The 25,869-nt window shown below is 35.3% G+C and overlaps 1 protein-coding gene and 1 pseudogene across 2 annotated transcripts; both read right to left on the bottom strand.

Moving 5' to 3' along the window:
- Positions 1–12,015: 12,015 nt before the first annotated feature.
- LOC145101627 (uncharacterized) lies at positions 12,016–14,997 on the bottom strand (annotated as a pseudogene). The gene is made up of 3 exons (XR_013705727.1): positions 14,223–14,997; positions 12,915–13,031; positions 12,016–12,218 (listed from the first exon to the last, which is right to left on the bottom strand). The product of XR_013705727.1 is annotated as an uncharacterized LOC145101627 (transcript).
- A 1,684-nt stretch (positions 14,998–16,681) lies between these two features.
- LOC145101636 (myosin-2-like) lies at positions 16,682–20,514 on the bottom strand. The gene is made up of 6 exons (XM_079038884.1): positions 20,175–20,514; positions 19,960–20,074; positions 19,760–19,891; positions 19,564–19,670; positions 17,996–18,196; positions 16,682–17,175 (listed from the first exon to the last, which is right to left on the bottom strand). The coding sequence occupies exons 1-6, from the start codon at positions 20,391–20,393 to the stop codon at positions 16,852–16,854; spliced, it is 1,098 nt and encodes a 365-aa protein (XP_078895010.1). The 5' UTR covers positions 20,394–20,514; the 3' UTR covers positions 16,682–16,851.
- Positions 20,515–25,869: the final 5,355 nt, after the last annotated feature.

Genomic DNA, 25,869 nt, shown 5'->3' on the forward strand with positions numbered 1-25,869 from the left:
ATTGCACCATACTGTGCCACTGAAGACAATAGTTGAGGTAAAAAAAGTCTAAAATATGTCATAAATAATAAAACAAAACATACCATACTACACTTGATTATTTTAACAAAATGCATACCTGCATATTTCGAAAACATTAAAAGAAGAAAAAGTGAAAGAAAAATAGTTACCTTAGTTCATCTAAAGTTAATCAATACATGTATATCTTCACCTCAGGATCATCTAAGAGACGAAGGGCACCAGATGTGAGTAATTATTTTGAGTTCAACTTAAGAGCTGTTCAATCATGAGAACCAAAAGTTTAGCAAATAAGACAACTTTAATTTTATAGTTTTACAGATTAAAAATAATTACAAACTTCCTAACCTGGCCACCCTTTCATTTATAGTTATCCTAATTCTAATTCATATTCACATTGTCTATTAAACTCAAATCACACCCAGTATAGCTCACTATTCCAACCGTTTAGATTTTCATAAAAAAGTTAAAACTTACACTTAGAAATTATATCAAACAGATGGGTTATCTAAACTGAAAGTAAAAAAGAAAGACCAAATTACCCTTCTACTGTAATTTCTTCCCATTTTTGTTCTTGAACATTCATCTTCAATCAACTGTCATGTAAGAATGCTATGATGCTTATTAATTAATGACTTCTTTAGAACTCTACAATAACCAATTTTTTTTTTATCAATAATGAGGGATTTCATACAGTAATTCAATCATTCACACAAACGATTTGAAAAAAAAAATTAAAAAAAAAAAACTCAGACCTCGTTTGTGAATGAAGAAACACAAAGTACACTAACCACTTTTCAAGATCTAAACAGCATAGATTCTGGAGATATTATACATTCAAGACACCTTGATTCACTATTTTCAAATACAAACACATCTAGAAGTTGTCATAAAGGACATTGATTATGTAGCACCTGGTTCTTGGTACGTATTTCTTTTTATTTAATTATTTAAATATCGTGCATTTTGGCCTTGGACTCGGTGAGTTGAAGGACCAACTCGCCGAGTAGAAGCAGGATGGGACGCGGGATTTAAGCAATGGACTCAACGAGTCGGGTCCCGGACTCGACGAGTAGACCTGTCTGGACAAAAACCCTAATCCGAGGGTTTGCACCCTATTTAAACAATGTTATGTCGGCCACAACGTCCCTTATGTTCCCAGAACACCTCTCATTGAAACCCTAGCCGTTATTGAAGCAATCTAAGCCTTGGTGGTGGATTTTGGTGCTTGTGGTCATAAGAAGGAAGGGGAAAAGCTTGAGGAAGCAAGTACAGACCAAGGGAACCCGAGTTTGTGCACCTTCTACAGTTCAATGAAGGTAAAAAGCTGTAACCTTGCTCTTTCATTGGTTAGATCCCTTTTGGGGAGATTTAGGGCTTTTATAAGCCATTTTTGATGGCCAACCATGATTGCAAACATGGTTAGGGTTGGAGCTTCTGAATCACGTAGTTCAGGGAGTCACAAGGCAATTGGGGGTTGCTTTTGCACCCATGAAAGTTCCCATGCATCATAAGAGCTTGTTTTATGTCTTTTTGAGCTCAAAGTCCCATGCAAGCACGTAAAGTTTTAGAAAGGTTGTAACTGGACAGAAAGAACTCGGTTGAGTGTCAAAAGAACTCAGTTGAGTGTTAGAAGGGTTGTAACCGGACAGAAAGAGTGACCCAATGCATTGGACGTAATTTTAGACCTAGAGTTCATGGGACTCGACGAGTACTAGAACGGACTCGGCGAGTCCAAGGCAATCTCCTTAAGATGAAGATGAACACGACGAGTTGTTGATACAACTCGGCGAGTCGAGGACAGGACTTGTTCATCAGATGAAGGTGGACTCGACGAGTGTTCATACAACCCGGCGAGTCGGACGAGTTTCATGCGATGTTCATACAAGAGTGGAACTCATCGAGTCGATGCCAAACTCGACGAGTCGAGACGTGGATAAGGACGAGTAAAGGGTGAGGGACTCGGCGAGTTGACGGCCTAACTCGGCGAGTCGGGTCAACTTGAAGTTGACATTGACCGGACTTCGACTAACCCTGTTTAGGGTTGCACGTGTTGTGTGTTGACTTGAAGGTTGTCGTGTAGGGATCGAGGAGTCGAAGAGAGTCAAGTTGTGCGCCGAGGATAATTCAAACATTACACGATATTGAGGTGAGTTACCATTCAGTAAGGGTGGGTCTAAGGCTACAATGTCGGCCCACCAAAAAGGGGTATTTAGAAGATAATGGTCTTTGTGATAATTATCTTAGTCTGGTTATGTGTTATGGTCATGAGATTTATCTGTATGATATGTTTTGTGTATAGTATGGATTAGTTTCCCTGACAGTGGTCCTAAGGACCAAAGGGTAGGTCAGTACCCGGATATGCCTGACTGTATGCTTATATCTGTTGTTGTATGCTAGTGGTAGGGGTGAAATAGCCCCTAGTTACCGATTGAAAGATACCGATGACGGTTACCGGTTGAAAGATACTGATGTTGATTACCGGTTGAAAGATACCGATGATGGTTACCGGTTAAAAGATACCGATGACGGTTACTGGTTGAAAGATACCAATGAAGGTTACCGGTTGAAAGATACCGACAATATTGTATGGTATGTGGTATGATGTGGGAACTCACTAAGCTTTTTGCTTACAGTTTTGGTTTTGGTTTCAGGTACCTCTTTGTCGAAGGGGAAGGAGTCGGCGGTGTAACAGCGCATATAACACACACACACACATGGTTTCCGCATTGAGTTTCTGGGACCGCACTCTGATTTTCATTACTTTTGATGTTATGGTTGGAGACACAACCTTATGATTTTGTAATGTGATTTTTTATCGAAAATGTTTTGGTAAAATGTTTATTAAATTTATTAATTCAAAAATGAAATTTTCGGCCTTGAAAATTGGGTCGTTACAAGTTGGTAGCAGAGCCCTGGTTTGAGGGATTCGGACGCACCCTTGGGGGTGTCCTGACTCAAACCGAGGGACTAAAAGATTTTTACTAGGAAAATGGTTTTCTAAAATCTAGATTGAGGAGTTTTAAGAAAAACGAGGTGTGTGATGCGTGTGACCGGCCAGGCTCAAGTAAGTTTTCCCCACGATACCCATACTTGCTATGTTATGCTATATGGTTTTGATTCAGAAAACTGCATGCTAGAATAGGGCAAAGGATCTAGGAGGATGGCGGGTGTGCCTGATATATGATTCTGAGAATTGCATGCTAGTTAGGGCTAAGGGTCTAGGGAGGATGCCTATTGTATGAGTTGTATGCTAGGATTACTTAGTCAGCAGTAGGATGGCCTGTGTAGGTTATGCCTGATTGGTTACCCAATGCACGAATGCTGCTTGCTTTGTGCTATGGGGGTTCTGACCATCTTCAACTAGCTAAGGAACATATATGTAATAGTATCCGCAAGTTAGTTAGGGGGAGGTGGTGGGGACTCCTAGTGCAGCTGATGGCGGAGGGTGGGTCGGAGAGTGCCCTAAGGAAGCCTAGGATGAGGTCAGTGGAAAGGGTATCGGTAAAAGGGACTTGGTGAAGTCAAAGCAATCCTTGAGGAAAGTACAGGTAGATGTGGAAGGTAGTATGGGCCCATACTACTGAAAGTAGAGGAATCATACTCGAATTAAGGAGGGCCTAGATGGTACCTGGAAACTTGGGAAGTGTGTGAGACCTCTAAAAGGTATATGTGACCGTGACATTCGTATGTCTATTGTTTCAGAATGGTGGTCACGCGACATGGAGCAGGAGCTTCAGGATTTGGGTCAGGATCGGGCTTGGGCGCCGGATCCGAGCATGTGGATGATAGGTTACGCAAGTTCATCGCGTCCAAGATCACGAGAGGTATCCTTGATGTGACACCGGTTATCTTCGGGTCGATCAAGGAGGGGATCATTGAGCTGATGGAGGACCGCCTCAGGGCGTTCAGGAGTGACATGGCGACCAGCCAGTCAGGACCACGCCCACTATCCTTTAAGGACGTCAGAGGGAGTCGTGCGTCGGGTTTCCATGGGGTGAAGGACCCTATTGATGCTAGGAGATGGATCGCAGACATTGAGTCTACGCAGCTAACGAGCTTCTACCCGGAAGGGTCAAAGGTCCATTTCGATGTAGGGTGTTTGAGAGACAGGGCCAAAGATTGGTGGGAATCGGTTGGTGACTCTCTGGGAGCCTCGACTGTTGAGGCTATAACCTAGTCAGACTTTGTGACCAGATTCAGGGCGGAGTTTGCGCCAGCTGTGGAGCTTCAGCAGCTGGCCAGGGAATTCTTGGATATGAGACAGACTACAGAGACTGTGGCGAAGATCACCGCTAAGTTCTGGGAGATGGCATTGCTGGTGCCCCAGTATGCGGGTGATGAGGACATGAAGAGGAGCCGCTACCATGATATGCTATGAGTTGACATCCGGGAGCATGTCAGTTTCTCAGCTTGCCCTACCTTGGATTCCATAATTACCAGGAATAGGGAGAGGGAGATTGATTTGGAGCACATACGGAAGAGGAAGGCAGCAGAGGGGCTGACGATGGGGGCTTCGGGGAAGAAGCCCAAGGGATCCGATGGTCAGCCAAAAGGCCAGTCAGGGCGGGACCGATGTGGGAAATGCGGTCGGTCACACGAGTGAGCTTGTCGCACTGGGCCGAGTTCAGGCTGCTATAGGTGTGACAAGGTTGGGCATTTTGGTAGAGATTGTACTGCCCCTACTCATGCGATTCAGATATCAGACCTAATTTTCTTTCATTGCAATTCGAAGGGCCATAAAAAGGCCAATTGCCCTAGATTGACAGCAGCAGCGGCGCCGGCAGTGGTGCCGACTCCAGTGGCAGCACGGGTTGTGGATGGCCGGAAGGCCAAGTTGGAGGCTCCAGTGGTTCGGTGCTGAGCATTTCAGCTGACAGCCGAGGAGGCACGCGCTGCACCCGATGTGGTGATGGGTATGATTTCTTATATTTATGTTTTATGCTATGTCGTTGTGATTTTGATATATTATGTGCCTTGCTTAGGATTGTTCCATGTGAACGGTATCCCAGTTTAGGTGTTGTTTGATTCGGGTGCCACCCGATCATTTGTCTCTCTTGCACTTAGCAAGAAGTTTTCGGAGTCTTCGGGCATGTTGGATTGCCCTCTAGAGGTCGAGATTGCAGATGAAGGGTCAGTACGAGCGTCAGAAGTCTACCAGGATTGTGTTTTGAGGCTATTCGATGAACGTTACCTGGTGGACTTGGTTCCCATACCTTTGCGGGGGGAACAAGGTTATTATCGGTATGGATTGGATGAGCCCCAATGGGGCAGTGATTAACTACGCGCAGCAGTCAGTGCGGATTAAGACCCCTAGTTGGGGAGAGCTGGTGGTTCAGGGCGAAAGGCCACAGCGAGGACCAGCCTTATGTTCGGCAGCGAGGGCTAGGCGCTACCTCCAGTAGGGTTTCGCAGGTTTTGTCGCCTATGTTATGGACACCCAGGAGGCGGGAAGGGCGACGGTGGGCGATGTGCCCGTGGTGCGAGAGTTTACGGACATATTCCTTGAGGAGTTGCCTGGGATACCCCCAGAGAAGCAGGTGGAGTTTAGGATCGACCTAGTCCCTGGTGCGGATCCGATAGCCAAGGCACCGTATCGGTTGGCTCCTCCTGAGATGAAGGAGTTGTCTACACAGTTGCAGGAGCTTTTAGACAAGGGGTTCATTAGACCGAGCACTTCACCCTGGGAAGCCCCGGTTTTGTTTGTGAAGAAGAAGGACGGGTCGCATCGGATGTGTATAGATTATCGGGAGCTGAATAAGGTGACGGTGAAGAACCGTTACCCACTCCTACGGATCGATAATCTCTTTGACCATCTACAGGGAGCATCTTGGTTCTCCAAGATTGATCTGCGTTCAGGATACCACCAGATGAGGGTCAGAGAGGAGGATGTACAGAAGACTGCGTTCCGTACGCGCTATGGCCATTGCGAATTATTGGTGATGCCCTTCGGGCTCACCAATGCTCCTGCCGCATTCATGGACCTCATGAATCGCGTGTGTAGACCAGATGTTAGACCAGTCGGTGATAGTGGTTATTGATGACATCTTGGTTTATTCCAAGACGCAGGGGGAGCACGAGGGTCACATGCGAGAGGTTCTGGAGACTTTGAGAAGGGAGAGCTTGTATGCTAAGTTCTCCAAGTGTGAGTTTTGGTTGCACGAGGTGCAGTTTATTGGGCACCTTGTCAACCAGAACGGGATTTCAGTAGATCCGGCCAAGGTGGAGGCAGTGATGAGATGGGAGGTTCCGAGGTCTCCATCTGAGATTTGGAGTTTCCTAGTATTAGCCGGCTACTATTGGAGATTCATCCAGGATTTCTCCAAGATAGTCGTACCCCTAACCAGGCTAACGAGGAAGTCGTGGTCTTTCGTTTGGGGCCTGAGCAGCAGACTGCGTTCGAGACACTGAGACATAGATTGTGCGAGGCACCAATCTTAGCCCTGTCGGAGGGCATGGAGGATTTTGTTGTGTACTGCAATGCGTCCATCTCGGGTTTGGGCGCAGTACTGATGCAGAGAGGGCATTTCATTGCTTACGCATCAAGGCAGCTGAAACCTCACGAGGCGAATTACCCGACGCATGATTTGGAGCTGGGGGTTGTTGTTTTCGCCCTCAAGATTTAGCGTCATTACCTCTATGGGGTCCGGTGTACCATCTACACGGACCACAAAAGCTTGAGGTACCTCATAGATCAGCCGAATCTGAACATGAGGCAGCGTCGGTGGTTGGACGTGGTGAAGGATTACGATTGCGAGATCCTTTACCATCCGGGGAAGGCCAATGTAGTGGCCGACGCGCTTAGCCGCAAGGCAGCGCCGATTAGGGATGTCTGTCTGAGGATGACAGTGGTGACTCTACTGTTGGAGCGGATTCGGGAGGCCCAACAAGAGGCCATGAAGGAGGAACATTAGAAGAGCGAGTAGATAGTGGGGCAAGTTTCCTCCTTCGACTATGACAGCCGAGGACTAATGACACTACACTGTAGGGTGTGGGTGCCGTACCACGGGGGAGTGCGCCAGGTTCTGATGGAGGAGGCGCACAAATCTCGATTCTCCATTCATCCCAGGGCGACGAAGATGTATAGGGACCTTCATCTGAACTATTGGTGGCCCTACATGAAGCGGGATGTGGCATGGTACGTGGAGCGGTGCTTGACCTACAAGAAGGTCAAGGCTGAGCATCAGAGACCTCACGGCAAGATGCAGCCGTTGGATATCCCTCTGTGGAAATATGAAGACATTATGATGGATTTTATCACAAAACTTCCCAATACCACGCGGGGAGTGGATTCGATTTGGGTCATCGTCGATTGGTTGACCAAGAGCGCCGATTTTATTCCGATTCAGGAGAGTATCTCGGCCGAAAAGCTGGCCGACATCTATATCAAGGAGGTGGTGACGCGGCACGGGGTGCCAGTGTCGGTGATTTCAGACAAGGATGTTCGGTACACTTCCAGGTTTTGAAAGAAATTCCACAACGAGTTGGGCACTCGTCTACATTTCAGCACCGCCTTTCACCCATAGACGGATGGCCAGAGCGAGCAGACCATCCAGACTCTGGAGCATATGTTGTGGGCGTGTGTGTTAGATTTTGGAGGTAGTTGGGATACTTACCTTCCGTTGACTGAGTTCTCCTACAACAACAGCTACCACGCGAGTATCGATCGTCCTCCCTTTGAGATGTTATACGGGAGGAAGTGCAGGACCCCAATATGTTGGGGCGAGGTTGGCCAGAGGGTCATGGGAAGCACCGATGTAGTGCTCAAGACGACAAAAAGGATTCAGCAGGTCAGGAGCAGGCTCCAGACTACTCAGAGTCGGCAAAAAAGCTATGCCGATAAGCGCCGATTAGACTTGGAGTTCTAGGTCGGGAATATGGTTCTCTTGAAGGTGTCTCCATGGAAGGGCGTTATCCGATTCAGGAAACGGAGCTAATTGGGCCCCAGGTACATTGGACCATTCAGGGTTATAGCTCGGGTGGGCAAGGTGACGTATAGGTTGGATCTGCCAGCCAAACTCAGTCATATACACAACACTTTCCATGTTTCTCAACTGTGAAAGTGCCCGGTGGACGACTCGGCAGTGGTGCCCTAGGAAGACATTCAAGTTGATGGCAGTCTGAATTACATCGAGCGATCCTGTGGCAATCCTCGACCGGAAGTCAAAGGATTTGAGGAACAAGAGGGTGGAGCTCGTGAAGGTGCAATGGCAGCACCGAAAGGGCTCGGAATGGACTTGGGAGCCGGTGGACGAGATGATGGAGCATTACCCAAAGTTGTTTTAGGAACGAGCAGCAGACTTCGAGGACGAAGTCTAAAATAAGTGGGGAAGATTTGTAGCACCTGGTTCTTGCTACGTATTTCTTTTTATTTAATTATTTAAATATCGTGCATTTTGGCCTTGGACTCAGCGAGTTGAAGGACCAACTCGCCAAGTAGAAGCGGGATGGGACGCGGGATTTAAGCAATGGACTCGACAAGTCGGGACCTGGACTCGACGAGTAGACCCTATATGGACAAAAACCCTAATATGAGGATTTGCACCCTATATAAACTATGTTATGTCAGCCACAACGTCCCTTATGCTCCCAGAACACCTCTCATTGAAACCCTAGCCGTTATTGATGCAATCTAAGCCTTGGTGGTGGATTTTGGTGCTTGTGGTCTTAAGAAGGAAGGAGAAAAGCTTGAGGAAGCAAGTAAAGACCAAGGGAACCTGACTTTGTGCACCTTCTACAGTTCATTGAAGGTAAAAAGTTGCAACCTTGCTCTTTCATTGGTTAGATCCCTTTTGGGGAGATTTAGGGCTTTTATAAGCCATTTTTGATGGCCAACCATGATTGCAAACATGGTTGGGGTTAGAGCATCTGAATCACGTAGTTCAGGGAGTCACAAGGCAGTTGGGGGCTGCTTTTGCACCCATGAAAGTTCCCATGCATCATAAGAGCTTGTTTTATGTCTTTTTGAGCTCAAAGTCCCATGCAAGCTCGTAAAGTTTCTAACTTTACGTGCTAGATCGATTGTAGAAGCTTGGATCTATCTTTTGATCAAAGGTTGTACATCAGAAATCGAGGATTTAGAGTGTGGACGTGACCGACTCGGCGAGTCCGTTCCTGGGACTTGGCAAGTCCAAGGCTTTAAGTCCCATATCTTTTGAGGGTCAAAAGAACCGAGTTGAGTGTTAGAAGGGTTGTAACCGGACAGAAAGAGTGACCCAACGCATTGGACGTAATTTTAGACCTAGAGTTCATGGAACTCGACGAGTACTAGAACGGACTCGACGAGTCCAAGGCAATCTCCTTAAGATTGAAGATGAACTCAACGAGTTGTTCATACAACTCGGCGAGTCGAGGACAAGACTTGTTCATCAGATGAAGGTGGACTGGAAGAGTGTTCATACAACTTGGTGAGTTGGATGAGTTTCATGCGATGTGCATACAAGAGAGGAACTCGTCGAGTCGATGCCAAACTCGACGCGTCAAGACGTGGATAAGGACGAGTAAAGGGTGGGGGACTCGGCGAGTCGGGTCAACTTGAAGTTGACTTTGGCTGGACTTGGACTAACCCTGTTTAGGGTTGCACGTGCTGTGTGTTGACTTGAAGGTTGTCGTGTAGGGATCGAGGAGTCGAAGGGAGTCGACTTGTGTGCTGAGGATAATTCAAACACTGCACGACATTGAGGTGAGTTACCTTTCAGTAGGGGTGGGTCTAAGGCCACAATGTCGGCCCACCAAAAAGGGGGTATTTAGAAGATAATGGTCTTTGTGATAATTATCTTGGTCTGGTTATGTGTTTTGGTCTTGAGATTTATTTGTACGATATGTTATGTGTATAGTAGCGATTAGTTTCCCTGACAATGGTCCTTATGACCAAAGGGTAGGTCAGTACCCGGATATGCCTGACTGTATGCTTATATATGTTGTTGTATGCTAGTGGTAGCGGGTGAAATAGTCCCCAGTTACCGGTTGAAAGATACCGATGACGGTTACCGGTTGAAAGATACCGATGAAGGTTACCGGTTGAAAGATACTGACGATATTGTATGGTATGTGGTATGATGGGGGAACTCACTAAGCTTTGTGCTTACAGTTTTGGTTTTGGTTTCAGGTACCTCTTTGTCGAAGGGGAAGGAGTCGGCAGTGTAACAGCGCATAACACACACACATGGTTTCCCCATTGAGTTTCTAGAACTGTACTCTGATTTTCATTACGTTTAATGTTATGGTTTGAGACACAACATTATGATATTCTAATGTGATGTTTTATCGACAATGTTTTGGTAAAATGTTTATTAAAATTATTAATTCAAAAATGAAATTTTCGGCCTTGAAAATTGGGTCGTTACAGATTCATTATTTTCAAATTTACCTGATAACCATCGTCACCAGCACATCTAGAAGTTAACATAAAGGGAAACAGATAGATAAAAATTATTGAAAAGAGAAAATAAAAAATCAAAAGGAAAACTAACCATCCTAGATTGTATAACTCCAACCGATTGGAGAGGGGCTTCGGGAGAATAAATGGCTGATTAATGATGTCGTCGGCAACTTCATAAGAAAACACCAGTTATCACATAAATGAAGAAAACTATAAAAATAGAAATATAAGAACCAAGCCAGACATTGCGGATTAAAAATTATGAGAAAAAAACTAAATTCGAACTTGTCGTATAAAAAAACTCCTAAAATCGAATTAGAGAAGTTACTCTTAAAAGACACATAAATCTTTAATAGGGATCTGTATATTACCTTCATACTAAAAATTTGACTGCAAAAGTCAAAATTAAATGGCGGAGGAGGCAAATGTGGATACGAGAACCATAAATGGAATAGGAGGGATATGCATTAGGGTTCTTATCAGAGAGCTCGAGAGAAGAGATGGCAAAGAGTTCTTCCACAAGTAATACCTATTAATCAACTTATATAAGAGATGATATATAGAGAGATAGAAGAGAGCAATTAGAGAGACGAAAGATATTGAAGTGAGCAATTAGAGAGACATAAAAGATTTTGGAGAAACGATGACTAATGGTATGTAGATGAAATTAGAGTTTTCCATGTTTAGACATAGGAAGAAGGTACTACCGTCGGTTACAATCAAAAGAGAATGTGCAGACGTTTTTATTATGCTTAATAGGATTGTATATGATGTTATAATAGGTATAACTCTTAATTTTCAAGAAATAGGTAATATGCTTAATAATATAGTAAAGTTATATATATATATATATATATATATATATATATATATATATATATATATATATATATATATATATATATATATATACATATATGGATGTGATCGGTTGAGAACTCATAGTTTTCCAAGAACCCGAGAACTAAAAGTGGAGCGTTGGATCAAAATTAATTTATTAAGGACATGATCGTAATCTTACCAACCTCATTTAATGTTTTGTTTTTGTGTTATTGATCATATTAATATAAATGTTTAAAAAGATAGGATTTTTTTAAAAATAGTATTTTTCGATTTTAAAAAAAAAAATGCAGATTTTTTAATTTTTTATAGAAAAAATGAATTTTTTGAAAAAAAAAATTGAAAAAAATATTATTTTCAAAAAGCTGCATTTTTAAAAAAAAAAACATTACTTTTTTTCAAAAGAACTGCATTATTTTTCAAAAAAACAACATTTTTTTCAAAAAAAAAAGCTGCAATTTTTTCAAAAAAACTATAATTTTTTCAAAAAAATTATAATTTTTTCAAAAAAATCTGCAATTTTTTAAAGAAAACTGTATCTTTTTCAAAAAAAAAAAAAAAAAAAAAACTGCAACTTTTAAAAAAAATGCATTTTTAAATAAAAAACTGCAATTTTTTTCAAAAAAAAACTGCAAGTTTTTTAAAGAAATCTTTGTTTAAAAAAAAAACTGCATTTAAAAAAAAGTTGCGTTTTTTTCAAAAATCTACGCTTTGTGTGCATATGCATATTTTTTCAATGCAATAATGCATATTCCTTATATTATTATATTCGTAAGTAAATCATAAAAAAGTCATTTTTATTACTAATCTAGAAACACAATAGTACATGTATTTTATTCGATACAACCTAAAATATAAAAAACAAAAAAATGCTACAAAATTTCAAAGCGTATTCATTTCTTCATGTCAATATTTCCATTTTTTTCTTCAAATTTATCACTTTTCACGTCTTCGATATTTTCCACAAATTCTTCTAAATCTGCAAAAAAATTAAAAAAGAAAACTAATGCAAGAACACTAAAAAAATGTGTATGTACATATCAGGTTAGATACACATGTTATTATATCATATAAGATTCACATTTGATTATATAATGTGATATAGTGTGAAATTTATAAGAAATTTTTTAAAAATAATTAATAAAGAACACTCACACAAAATACATGTGTACATATAGATGTAATTCATATGTGATTTATATGTGAATCACAAGTAATTTATATGTGAATTACATGTGAATCACATGTAATTCATATGTGATTCACTTGTGATTTACATGTGAATCACATGTGATTTATATGTGATTCATCACAGGTAATTCATATGTGATTCACTTGTGATTTACATGTGAATCACATGTAATTTATATGCGATTCACTTGTAATTTTACATGTGAATCGCATGTGATTTACATTTGAATCGCATGTGATTTACATGTAAATCGCATGTGATTCACATGTGAATCACATATAAACATATGAATCACGTCTAAATTAATTCACATGTGACATCATCCATTTTTAACGATTGGAAATATATCTAAACCAAAATCAACAAAATTATATTGTAATTTCCAATATATATATATATATATATATATATATATATATATATATATATATATATATATATATATATATATACACTAGTTAAATTATAAAAATATAGTCATACCATGTCAATCTTGGCAAAAATATTTGACATCTCTGTGAATAATTCCCGGATCATTCTCAGACCCATTCATTGTAAACGTTTTTCCACTACTTGTTTGTCCATAAGCAAATGCAATCCCTGAAAATGCTCAGTTATTAGCTTCGAAATTAATTTTCATGATCAGTAACTACAGAACTTAGTCAATTCATAGAAGGTGAACAGATTCAGAGTGAGAGATGCAATAACACAGCATAATAATCAAGTATCATCCAGGTTAAAAGTTATTTAAATAAATGTATTATAAGCCCTGGAAGAAGTCATGTTGAACAATCAAGAAACACACTTTTATTTGCAAGTTGCGCAAAAGAAGTAAGTACAAATGTCACAACAACAAACTCAGCATAGCAAGTTAAAATTGTGAATTGTGGTTGGTTCTGGTTGGTTTATAATCTGATCTCCAAGTTTTCAAACCCCTGCCCAAGCTACATCGATATTATCACAAACAAAAAGGAGGTTAATACAAAATTGCAAAATACCAAAACACATCATATCACACATGCTAATTTCCCACTGTACAGAAACAATTGAAACCAATCCAATGAATCAACAACATTAAAGTTTCTAAGTTCCAAGTTCCAACCAATCAAAGAGATGTTGGATGATTTCAATTTTCAATACATAAATTAAACTACTCAACAAGCATGGTTAAGATTAATCAGATATGATTACTATTAAATATTATAATAAACCAGTTTACAAGGTTGAATGAATTAGACTACACTTTTAGCCATGTTCTGAAAATTGCTCCTTTGGAAATAAAATATAGCACTAAACAACCAATTTTAGACATATAGATTCAACCTCACACCTTTAATTCTTATAGGAGAATCAAAATACTCAGAATTATACTTAAGGGTTAATGACAAAATTTGAACATCCAACATTTTGAGAATTACCCTTTTGGTCATGAACACTCAAATTAGACCCTAAATGCATGATTTTTGGATTCATTGCGCCCCTGTGACCTGCTATATATTAACCAGTTAACTTGCTGCTATAGCATGTAACTAAGGGAAATGAATCCAAAATTGTGTTTAGGGCTTTAAGCCTTAGGATTTAGTTTAGTAATTTTTTAAGCTCTCTCTCGTGACCAATTTTATCATTAACACTTTTCAAAACTAAACATATTATGTATCCTGTATGTATATAGTGCTTGTGCAAACTAATGCAAGTGGCATCTCTTAATCAAATAGAACATCAATGGCCAAACATCTTTAAAAACTGTTACACACAAAGAGAAAAGGTTTATAGCATGACATGAAGGCATACCTTTCCTCCGGTATCATCATTTCATCTCATCTCTGCCATGAATTTCTCATATCCCATGTCCCCACTAGATGCATTTGTCTCAGGTAAAACACCAACACCGGGTGGATGAACAGCTGAATTTGAAGCCCAGGAACATTTGCAATTGTCACGTTTCAACAAATAATCGATTTCCTTGGTAAATTCTAGCCCTAATCGATCAAATCAATGGTAAGTTTTAAGAGTCGCGCCACAGAAAGCACTCATAATAGCTTTCCACGATTTCCAGTAGAACGAAACATAGCAAAACCTGGTGGCGGTCTTCATATCTGCAACACTAGCTCCGTCGCCGCACTTAGAACAAAGCCCTGCCGCAGGCTTCCACCGTCTCACTTGACAAGTTTGGTCAACCAAAAAGCAGAATCACACCATTTCGTTTCAATTTCTCCTTTTTTACTAAATTGAATGGATCTGCGGCGAAATGTCGAGCGTTAGGCTTCCGACGCCAGTGATAGTGGAGAGATGGAACGATTTTGGAAGAAGTGAGAGAGCGTAGATATTAGGTTGTCGTAGTGGTGATCGATTAAAGAAATAGTGGTAAGTCGTCGAAGGCGTTGATTGTTGACTGAGGTAGGTTGGTTGTTGGAAGGCGGGGGGAGGCGGTCGACGGAGAGGGGATGATGTGGGCTAAAGTGTTCATTGCGGGAGGTGCTTTGAAGATCAAAGGGATGCGGGATGAAGAGAATGAGAGAGACGAGATGAAGGGGACATAGCGTATAAGGAAAGGATCAGGTATATCTTGAAATTTGGTTGAGATTAAAAATAAAATAGATATATCTTGAAATTCAACAACCATATATTTCACATCTGTCGCTTTAACCCTCCAGCATACCGGCGCGACATGTCTGTTATAATCATAAATTATTATATAGTGTCGTCTGTTCCTTTCTCCTTCGTCACCATCCCCACCACCACCACCTCTGATACCAGCTAACCCAATCACTGTCACCTCCGTCACTTATACCACTGTCACTTCTTCTGCCACCACTGTCACCTCCGTCACTTATACAAAGCAGTGGCGGAGGTTATGTAGGGTCAGGGGGTGTGACCCCCTATTTTTTTCTATAATTAGTCGTTAAGTATTAAAAAATTACATATTATACCTAAAACTATAAATTTTGACTTAGGCTCACCTGTTCTTTAAGTTTTATATATATTCTATTTTCGGCCCCCAAATCAAAACTTCAAGCTCCGCCACCGGACAAAAGAATTATTACAAGGTGTGTATTCACTTTGGTCAATTATGCTATTATCTAGAAAGCACAATTATAATCTACATTTGCATTATCTAATATTGAAATGAATATATGGTTGTAATGGAAGAACTTTAATAAGCTATTTGCTCCGATTAATGGTCAGTACATTGTTTTTCGACAATAATATTGCAAGTTTCCTAACCAAGGATCATATGTTTCATAGTCTGGAAAAGCACAATGATGTATGCTATGTTTCATAGGTAATTGCTACAGGCGAGCTCGTTGTAAGCAAGATCAACGCCAATGAAAATCCAATTGATATGTTTTACTAAATGTCTTCCCATATCCAAGTTTAAGTTATGTATGAACTTGGTGGGTGTGTAAGTTCGTAATTGAACTAAGAGGTTCTTAGTAAGGGATACATTTTTCATTTGAAGACCATTTCTATTACTAATTTTCTTTTAAGATTTCTATGAAGATTCAAGAACCATTGTTATTGATTAGTTGATGTTTTGACTTTAGGAGCCAATGTGGATATTGCTGAATATATGTCTCCAAACTTCCCGTCGTTGTTTTAATTAGGCTATCAGTTCATATAGTTTAGTTGTTTTCCTTTTAGATATACTTTTTAGCCTAAGTATTAGTCATGTTGATGCATATTGATATCACATTGCTTTTAAATATAGAGGCTTAAGTCTCTTGTATTTTGTATATTTTAGAAGTATTGTAAACTCCTCAATAATATATTGAAGCCTTTCTCGGCATCACATGTCCCTGGTATTTTTTTTTCACGTTTGGATTCCGCATAAAAAATCTTGATGTTCTTCTCTTTTTTATTTTCTTTCTTTACGTTGTTTGGTTACTATAAATAGTGAAATTCAGTTTTAAATCATTATTATATAGCTTGGTTGAACGTGTAGTCCTGAAAATTTTCGACTTTCTCTTTATTGTAGTTTCACTTTGCTAGAAATCATTGTGCATGTGCTCGATTTTCAGTAAATTCAAACCAAAATTAGCCACTTTTTAGGTGATTATTAGCTTGTTCCAACCATCATTAATGGTGGTCAACAAAATATGGTTCTTCTAGTCCTTAATTCTTAACTGACTCAACGAATAAACTCAAGAATGATACCTAACAAGTATTATACAAGCATTTATATCCTTAAAGTTGATTTCATACCTTAAACTTACCACCAAAACTTCAATCTCGGAAAAAAAAATCTTGCCTAAACTCAAAGATTCAATATACAATATATATGGGCTTGAATTCCAAAGTCTAAAAGGGAAATATCGAAAGTATTGGAAAGGACAATTCTTTAAAGAGATATTAATTTTTCTTCTTTAAATTGTAATGGTATGTATATATGTGTGATTATGATTTGAATCTTTTGGATAAACTAAGCCACCCAACATCTTTTATGTACTTTTTTTGTCCTACCAGCCTCATCAAATCTATTAATTGTTTTCTTTACATCTTGTAATCGAGCTTTGAACTCTTTTTTCCATGACTTGAATCGACCTTTCAACTTTCTAAGCTCTTGTTTTTGACACTTTTCAAAATTATGTATATTGTGCATGCGAAAACTGAAATCGTTTTCTTGCAGCTCAAGTATCTGTCTAATTGTAAGATCTATTTTGCCATTGTCGTGTCGTCGACTAGGGTTTTGGGGGAAATGAATGATTTCGCTTTTTGTTCTTTCTCGAGTTGCAGCTAAGCTCATCTGAAGAAGAAAAAAAAGGTTCTTGTTTCATGTAAATATTATGTAAATATTATGGAAGTGCAAGAATGACAATATATAGAGTAAATTACACGAAAGATCCCTATGGTTTGGGTTAATTTGCACGTTTGGTCCCTAATTTATTTTTTTAACTCGGAATGTCCCTACTGTTTGTTTTTGCTACGCACTTGGTCCCTACTATTTGTTTTTGTTACGTGTTTGGTCTCTGTCTTACCTAAAAATATTATTATTAAAATAGGGAAAAATTATGGGGTGGGTAAGATAAGGTGAGGGGGCAGGGTTGAGGGTATGCTTATTTAAATAAATTAAAAAAATAATAGGAAAAATAGTATTTTTAGGTAAGAGAGGGATCAAACGCGTAACAAAAACAAACAGTAGGTACCTTCTGAGTTAAAAAAATAAGTTAGGGACCAAACGCACAAATTATGCTAAAACCATAGGGACCATTTGTGTAATTTACTTTGATACGCTTATTTGTCTATAGAACCATACTTTCATTTTTTATATTTCTATCACTGTATTTGAAAATTTTACCTACCATGAACTTCAAATTAAATAATATATTTTCATTATTTTAATCGGATAAATACTTCAAAATACTATATCTTCCTTGGAAAAATTATAAGTTTACAAAGTGGTAGACTTTAGTAAAAATAATGGCTTGATAAGAAAGGTTCAATGTTGTAATAAAAATAAATAAAATTATGCTGTTATAATATGTGAATAAATTAAGATATTTTATTATTATTATTATTATTATTATTATTATTATTATTATATAATGGCAGAATGATGAACATACTTGAATAGAGGTGAACTCGTCTTGCCATGTTTTCTCCTTCAAGCTCATCTCAGCCTTGTGTAACTCCCATTTTGAATGGATTTGTTGAATTTGGAGCGCCAATAGAGAGTTTTCACGTTTCTTGTGGCGTAAGGCGGCCTCTGTTCTCAATACTTGTCGTTGAAGGTCACGGATATAAGGTTCTGACACCGAGATATGTTCCTGCAACGATTTCAAGTCATTTAGACAAGATATTACACTATATATACTTTTAGAGAAATTATATATTTTCTTATATTTTATTTCTACTTATCTTTCTACCATATCAAATATTGACATGTGTCATATTTAATAACTTAATGAAACTGATAATATTTTACTCCACTTGTCACCATTTAATGTGGGTAGGAGAATAGTAAAAATTAAAATGTAAGATGATATTTAATTTCTCATATTTTTATGGTTATGGGTATGTTTGAATTCCAACTCTACTAAACAGGCTTTGTACAAGAAGGAGAATGATGGGGTGTATTCATATCTTTTGTTCCAGACCCGGCCCAATAGAAGGGTGAACTGGGCCATCGCCTGGCATTTAATTGATATAATATAATAGATGAAGTTCGATGTACCCCCAAATTCAATTATAGTAGTAGTGTACGTTTTCATAACTAAACAAAACCGTACTTTAAAGGTGCTGCTGCATTACAATAACAAAGGATTTTATTTAATATAAGAATCAAAACAAATAATATTGTTTTCATAACTAAAAAAAATAATATTCTTTTCATTTGTAGAATAATTAAACAAAATTAATAATTTTTTAATAACAAACAAAACCAATATTTTTAAGGTGCTAAATAATAGTGAAAAGATTTTCATTTAATATAATAATTAAACAAAAAAAAAAAACTTTTAAGATTAGTTGGCAGATTAAACAATATTTTTCTTTTAAATATTTTAAAATTTAAATGAAATTTTGATTTAAAAGTTAAATATGGTAAGGTCTTCATAAAAAGCAGTTCGTTGAATCCACATTCTTTGGCTCGATTAATATTTTATTTCTTTTCAAGCTCTTGTGAGATTCTTTTCATATGGATAATCATTCATATTTTTTTGACAATTTGACTGTTGAAAATCTCAATGTCTTTTTGTTTAAGAGTCACTCACTTTTAATAATTTAACTTGGGTTTACTGGTCAATAAAACACATTTAATAATAAAAATGGGGAGTTTTTATTAGCTAAAAAGCGAATAGAACAATAAGATTTCCATAATATATTGTTTAATCGTTGATCTGTGGGGTATTTTTTTTTTTTCAGCTCATGTATGTTTAGGACAACATATATTAAGAGTCAGTCTCAATCCCACCAATTTCACTATTTACCAAAAAATTATATTTTATGTCTCGACCATATTATCTTACTTTTTGTATAGACTATAAATCAAGAGTGATTTGTTGTCACATTGAAATTAAACTGTAATTTTTGTCTAGTCAACATTAGTCTTACTTAGGTCAATGCATATCAAACACATGTATTGTTCTAAACATGGTGTCTAGTAAGTAGAGTTCCTAAAGTAAATTACGCATACCTCGTTTTCTATGTTATCGTTGTGTAGGTTGTTTGCGTCATTCATGTTCTCACTGGATGCATTTTGCATATAATTAGGGTGCCTTCGACTTAACCAATCTCGAACCACTAAAAATAAAAGAAAATAGAAACCATAAGAACTTGTTGGCTTGATAAACGGCTCATCAAGCTCACAGACAATGTCTCATTGGTCTCACCAGATTGCAAATATACGATAGTTGTCTCCCTGTTCCTTAATGGTTTCCACACGAACTCTTGATTAACATGTGTTTGTGTGGGCATTTTTGACCATTTTTTGAACTCTCTTCTTGCATTTTCGCCACGAACAACTGTGAAATCAAGTGATTATGCAAATAACAACATACTTTTGTAAAATGATTATAAATAAATGACTTACATGATTGAAGTGTAATAATCCCTTCCGTGAGCTTGTAATATTGGAGGCGTGCTAGGTATCCACGAAAACATTTTTGTATTATGATTATACTCTTTTCTTTTTCATCTTCATTGTTCTGTATAACAAATCCAATGTTGATTCTACGTATAATAATATAATATATATACGTATATGTATATATTATATACCATAAAGAAAGATTTTTTGTGTTTCACCTTACTAAGACCAGGGCTGCCATCAACAAACTCTTCCTTCTTCTTGCCACCAAACTCTTGCAAATGAAATGACAAGATTGCCCTTCTAGTTCTCCGGGTTGGTATTCGAGCTTTAGAGACGGGGCGTTGTGGTAACACAGGCATCCCTCCATGATCACCAATATTTTCTTGGTTTTGAATTTCATGAAGCATGAGTTCCAGGGTACTCAAAGTGGCCATTTTTTTGAGATTTTAGAAGTTTATTTCTTTTATGTATGAGAGAATATTAGAAGGGAGATGATGGGACATTAAAAGCTTAAAACTTGGCTCAGTTTATGCTTCATGGGATTTGGACTTTTATTGGGAAGAGTCTTTTGGGGCTTTTTAAGCAACTCTTGAAGGATAATACTATTATTTTTGTGAATATAAATACTTTGTCTTTTACTTTTATGTCGCTGTTTGTTCTCATGTTCAAGGACATCCACCCATTTTTAATATACGGCTTAAACTTTAAGCCTATTTTAATATTTGAAAAATACATTAGGAGTAGGTTGTTGGTAACAATCATCAATCTCAAAACTCAAAAGAATGAAAAAGAAAAGTGGATTAAAGAAGAAGTATGGTTATTGGTTTGGGTGAGTATGAATGATGGTATTTAGAGGTTACACCAAAAAAGTACAAATTAGGTCTTCAAGACAATCATGGGGATCTAAAACTACGCTCATACTCCAATTTCATCATATATTATTGCATGTTAATGGGGGTTTTCAAATTACAATTGTCCTTGTAAATTGATTATTTTTTATTAAAATACCTTTAAACATAAACAAATTAACTTGCAATGTATCTGGTTATTAAACTATTTATTACATAAATTTGTTGTTTTAAATCTATATTATATAATAAAAATAAATTATAATTAGATTAAATTCATAAAAGCAAAAATAAGAAATTAATAATTTTAATCTTGATACTTTAATTATCAAACTGTGTATTTTAATTTTTAGACGCAACATCATATTATAAATTTCCATTACAACTACATTATAAATAAGAAACATATAATTACAAGGCTGGAGGGAGTGGTCTCATAGAAACCATATTCCCTTCACTGTCATATAGACGTCATGTCACTTTTTATCATAAAAGTATGATTCATTCCTACACCCAAGGAAAGAAATAATATATATATATATATATATATATATATATATATATATATATATATATATATATAAAGCTAACATTTTTTCTTGAATTTCATGTATTTGAAACCTCCTTTATTAACTAATGCAACTCAAAAAATTTCTTAATTATGATTTAACACTTAACAGTTTTATAACTTATATTATGTTTATTTAATATTTAGTGAAAAGTTTACTATAAAAAGGACAATCTTTTGTGTCTTTTGTGTTATATAAAATCTTACATGTAAGAAGGATTTGAAAATATTGTGATTCAAAAGTTTTCATATAGTTGAAGTATTCACGATCCAAATATGATGATTTGAAGAAATGGGTTATGTCTCATCGATGGTAATTGTAATATGATTTTTTTCTTTCAACTAAAACAAATGAAGCTTTGCTATTCTTTCTTTATATTCAGTTTCTCATTTAATCTTTATATGTGATTTGTGTGTATTATTCAATCTTGAATGTGACTCTCCAAACATCAATGTTTTGCTTGGAATATCTTTCTGATTCTTCTTTTTCAAGAAAATATTTTGATTGCAGGTTAGTGAAGAATTGTCATCAAGTTTCTATGGTTGAATGGTGTTAAATGAAGAAAGAAGATTCATAAAATGGATATAGGTTTTTTTGTTTGAGCAAAGTTGACAAATGTTAGTTTTTTCTTTTGATTTAAATGTATGTTTATGTAACATATTTATTTATATATTCAACGACCCAATGCTCTTATTTATTTGATTATAGTTTTTCTATTTTGATTATGTTTATTTTCTATTATCTTTTGTTGGGTTATCCTACACAACATATTTAAAAGACAATATTTAAAAGATAACATAATTTTGAACATTTGATATGTAATTATGATAGACTTATCATGATATGTTCTTCATATGAAAGTAATTTATCTATATTACTACCACAAGAATTACATATGACATTTACGAAAAAATATATATTATATGAGATTTGTTTAACATGTATATGTACCTATGTATGTTATAAATTTATAATTAAATATATTTATGTTTAATAATTGAAGGGATTAAAATGATGCATCAAAACCAATTATTTAGACGAATATAATAATAATAATAATAATAATAATAATAATAATAATAATAATAATAATAATAATAAATATATATTTCCAAGTACCGCATTCATTTGAAACTCACACTACAACTCAAGAGTTTTCTAATTTATGTATATTTATTAGTTACAACTTAAGAGTTTTTAACTTATGATTATTAATTAGTAATCACTAATAACTTTTTATTTTCCTTTCTTTTATAAGGTTGTAAAGTTTTGAACATTAAAAAACATTAATGTAATTGAAGAGATTTGTGATTTAAATATGAAGAGTTCATATAAATGTTATAATAGATGTTTTAGTGTTTTTATGTTATTAAAAGTTATAGTGTTTATTTTTCATAATTTTTATTATTCGTTGTATATATATCTTTTTGAATACAAATGTTATAATAGATGTTTTTCTATTTCTATGTTACTAAAAGTTGCAGTTTATATTTTTGTTCATACGTTTTGTTACCCGTTATATTATCATTCATTTGATATATAATTTACACAATTTTAAACGGTTTATAAAATTATAAAATAATTGTGTATATCACAATGACTTAAAAGTTAAACTATAATTTTTAATAAAACTAATATGTTAACTATATGTTTGTTTTACTACTAACATTTTGTTTCAAAGTAGACATATTAAATAATAATTTGGTAAAAGTTGTTATTTTAACTATATAATTCTATTCCCGCGCAACGCGCGTGGATTCACCTAGTATAATTATAAATCTAACATTTTTTTTCTTGAATCGCATGCATTTGAAACTCCCATTCATTTTTCCTTTAACCACATTCATTTGAAACTCCCATGACTTTTCAATTTATGTCTAATAATGATTATAAGTTGGTTAATAAGCTTAAATAAATATAAAACCTAAAGTGTAATCATATATAAACTAAGTTTTAATATTAAAAGAATATATTTTTTCTACTTATAAAGCTATGTTTTAACATTTAACATATTATATTTAATTTATTACGTATAATATGTTGTTGTATGTAAACCATTATCATTTTAAAGCTACAACTTTTGAACAATTTGTATAAAACACTTAAATTGTTATTTTAAATATAACCTTAGAAGATCAACTTATATATAAATTTTAGTTCAACTTAAACAACCTAAAGAATATTTTGTAAATAGTTAAAAGTGATAAATTGTAGTGTATTTCTAATAATGATTATAAGTTGGTTAATAAGGTTAAATAAGTATCAAACCTAAAGTGTAATCATAAATAAACTAAATTTAAATATTAAAATAATATTTTTACTTCTACTTTGAAAGTTTTTTCTTTAACTTTTAACATATTATACTTAATTTATGAGATTTAACATGTTTTTGTATGTAAACCATTCTCAATTTAAAGCTACAACTTTTGAACAGTTTTGACAAAAAACTTAATTGTTAATTTAAATATAACAATACAAAGTCAACTTCAATATAAATTTCAGTTCCACTTAAAAACTCAAAGAATTTTTTGTGAATAGTTAAAAATAAAAAATTATAGTGCTAAATGAAAAAAATAAATTGTAGTATTAATTTAACTCAAATATTTTCTAAAGATATTCTTATAATCGTTAAAAGTTTTCAAATAAGTAGTTTAAAATAACTTACAGTATCAATAGTTAAAAATAACTCTATATAAATGATTATATTGTTACTTTTAAAATAAAATAAAAATTGTTTGATGTTTTAAATAATTACAATGATAGAAATTACAACTTTAAGCAAATAAATTTAAAAAAAAAATAATTAACAATAACAGCAACTATAAATAACATTAAACCATATATTATATTTAATTTTATTCATGAATAATCCACGGGTAGAGGTTATTCAAAAGATTAAGATTATGCAGTTTTAATAGATGTATATATTATCATATAATTCAAATTAATCAATATATTATATCAATTTAGTATACAAATTATTATATCAAATTTAATAACCATATTATTGTTATATTAAAAAAAACATATATTGGTAAATATTTCAGCTATATAGATGTTTCTGCGCAACACACAAACATTCACCTAGTATATATATACAGAGAGAGAGAGAGGGAGGGAGAGAGAGAGAGAGGGAGAGAGAAAGAAAGAAAAAGAGAGAGAGACGGAGAGAGAGAGAGAGAGAGAGAGAGAGAGAGAGAGAGAGAGAGAGAGAGAGATTGCGGTCTTTACAGCACCAAAACCGCAGTCGGGGGTGATATTCCAGTCGAGGTGGCAAGGGAGCACCTCTAACGCACCCACTCCCCAAAGCCTAATATTGATCCAATGAGAAATATAAAATTGATGACATTTAAGAAGTAATTAAGATCTTTGATCAAAATCATTGTATTGTTGTGATTTGTAGGGAGTCAACCGTTTTCCTACCTAACAACCAATTTAATCTTCCGTCATTAGTTATTTTTCAGCCTAATATTGCTTTTACACTTGTTTAATCCAGATTTTACCAATAGATATACTTAATAAAATTAAATTATATATTCTTATTATCAAATTATATTTTTTAATTATTAAATTATATTTTTATCAACTAAATGTCATATCATTGTATTAATATTACTATTGATATATGGTATTAAAGGCTATTTTTTAAATATGTATGAAATTAGATTGATGTGGAAGCTAATTAGAAAGTAGTATAAAGGAAAACATTTGTTATTGTATCAATAGATATGTCACTGAATCTTTATATCAAATAATATGGAATCAATTATATTTAATTTTTTTAATGTATCAGGTTCATTTTCGTGTTATTTGTTTCATATTAACATTACGTTTTCAATGAGATTCACTTTTGGCCTTAGGCTGCTAGCGTGTATTCATCCAATCACTAACTACAAAAGCCAACAGGAATGTTATTATAATCATCAAATGTATGCTGTACTTGCATTATTTTTTACTCTCTTCCTTCTCATTATTGTTTGCATAAAGTACAATTAATATTGATTGTCCCATCATATATATATATATATATATATATATATATATATATATATATATATATATATATATATATATATATATATATATATATATATAGGGGTGAGTTCCGTTGAAAACTCATAGTTTTCCGAGAATCCGAAAACTAAAGGTGAAACGTTAGATCAAAATTAACCCATTAAAGGCTTGATCGTCGTGCTACCAATCTTATTTAATGTTTGATTTTTCGTTTTATTGTAATTATTAATAAAAATATCTAAAAATTATCATAATAAATAAAATTTCAGATTTTTTTAAATAATAATTTTTGAATTTTTAAAAATATGCAGATGTTTTAAATTTTTTTAGAAAACATGAAGTTTTATTAAAAAAAATTGAATTTTTTTTTTTGAAAAAAACTGTAATTTTTTTAAAAACAACAAAGTTTTAAAAATCAATATATATATATATATATATATATATATATATATATATATATATATATATATATATATATA

The sequence above is a fragment of the Lactuca serriola genome, chromosome 1 (genome assembly GCF_051521515.1).
Source record: "Lactuca serriola cultivar US96UC23 chromosome 1, Lser_US96UC23_V15, whole genome shotgun sequence".
NCBI lineage: Eukaryota > Viridiplantae > Streptophyta > Magnoliopsida > Asterales > Asteraceae > Lactuca > Lactuca serriola.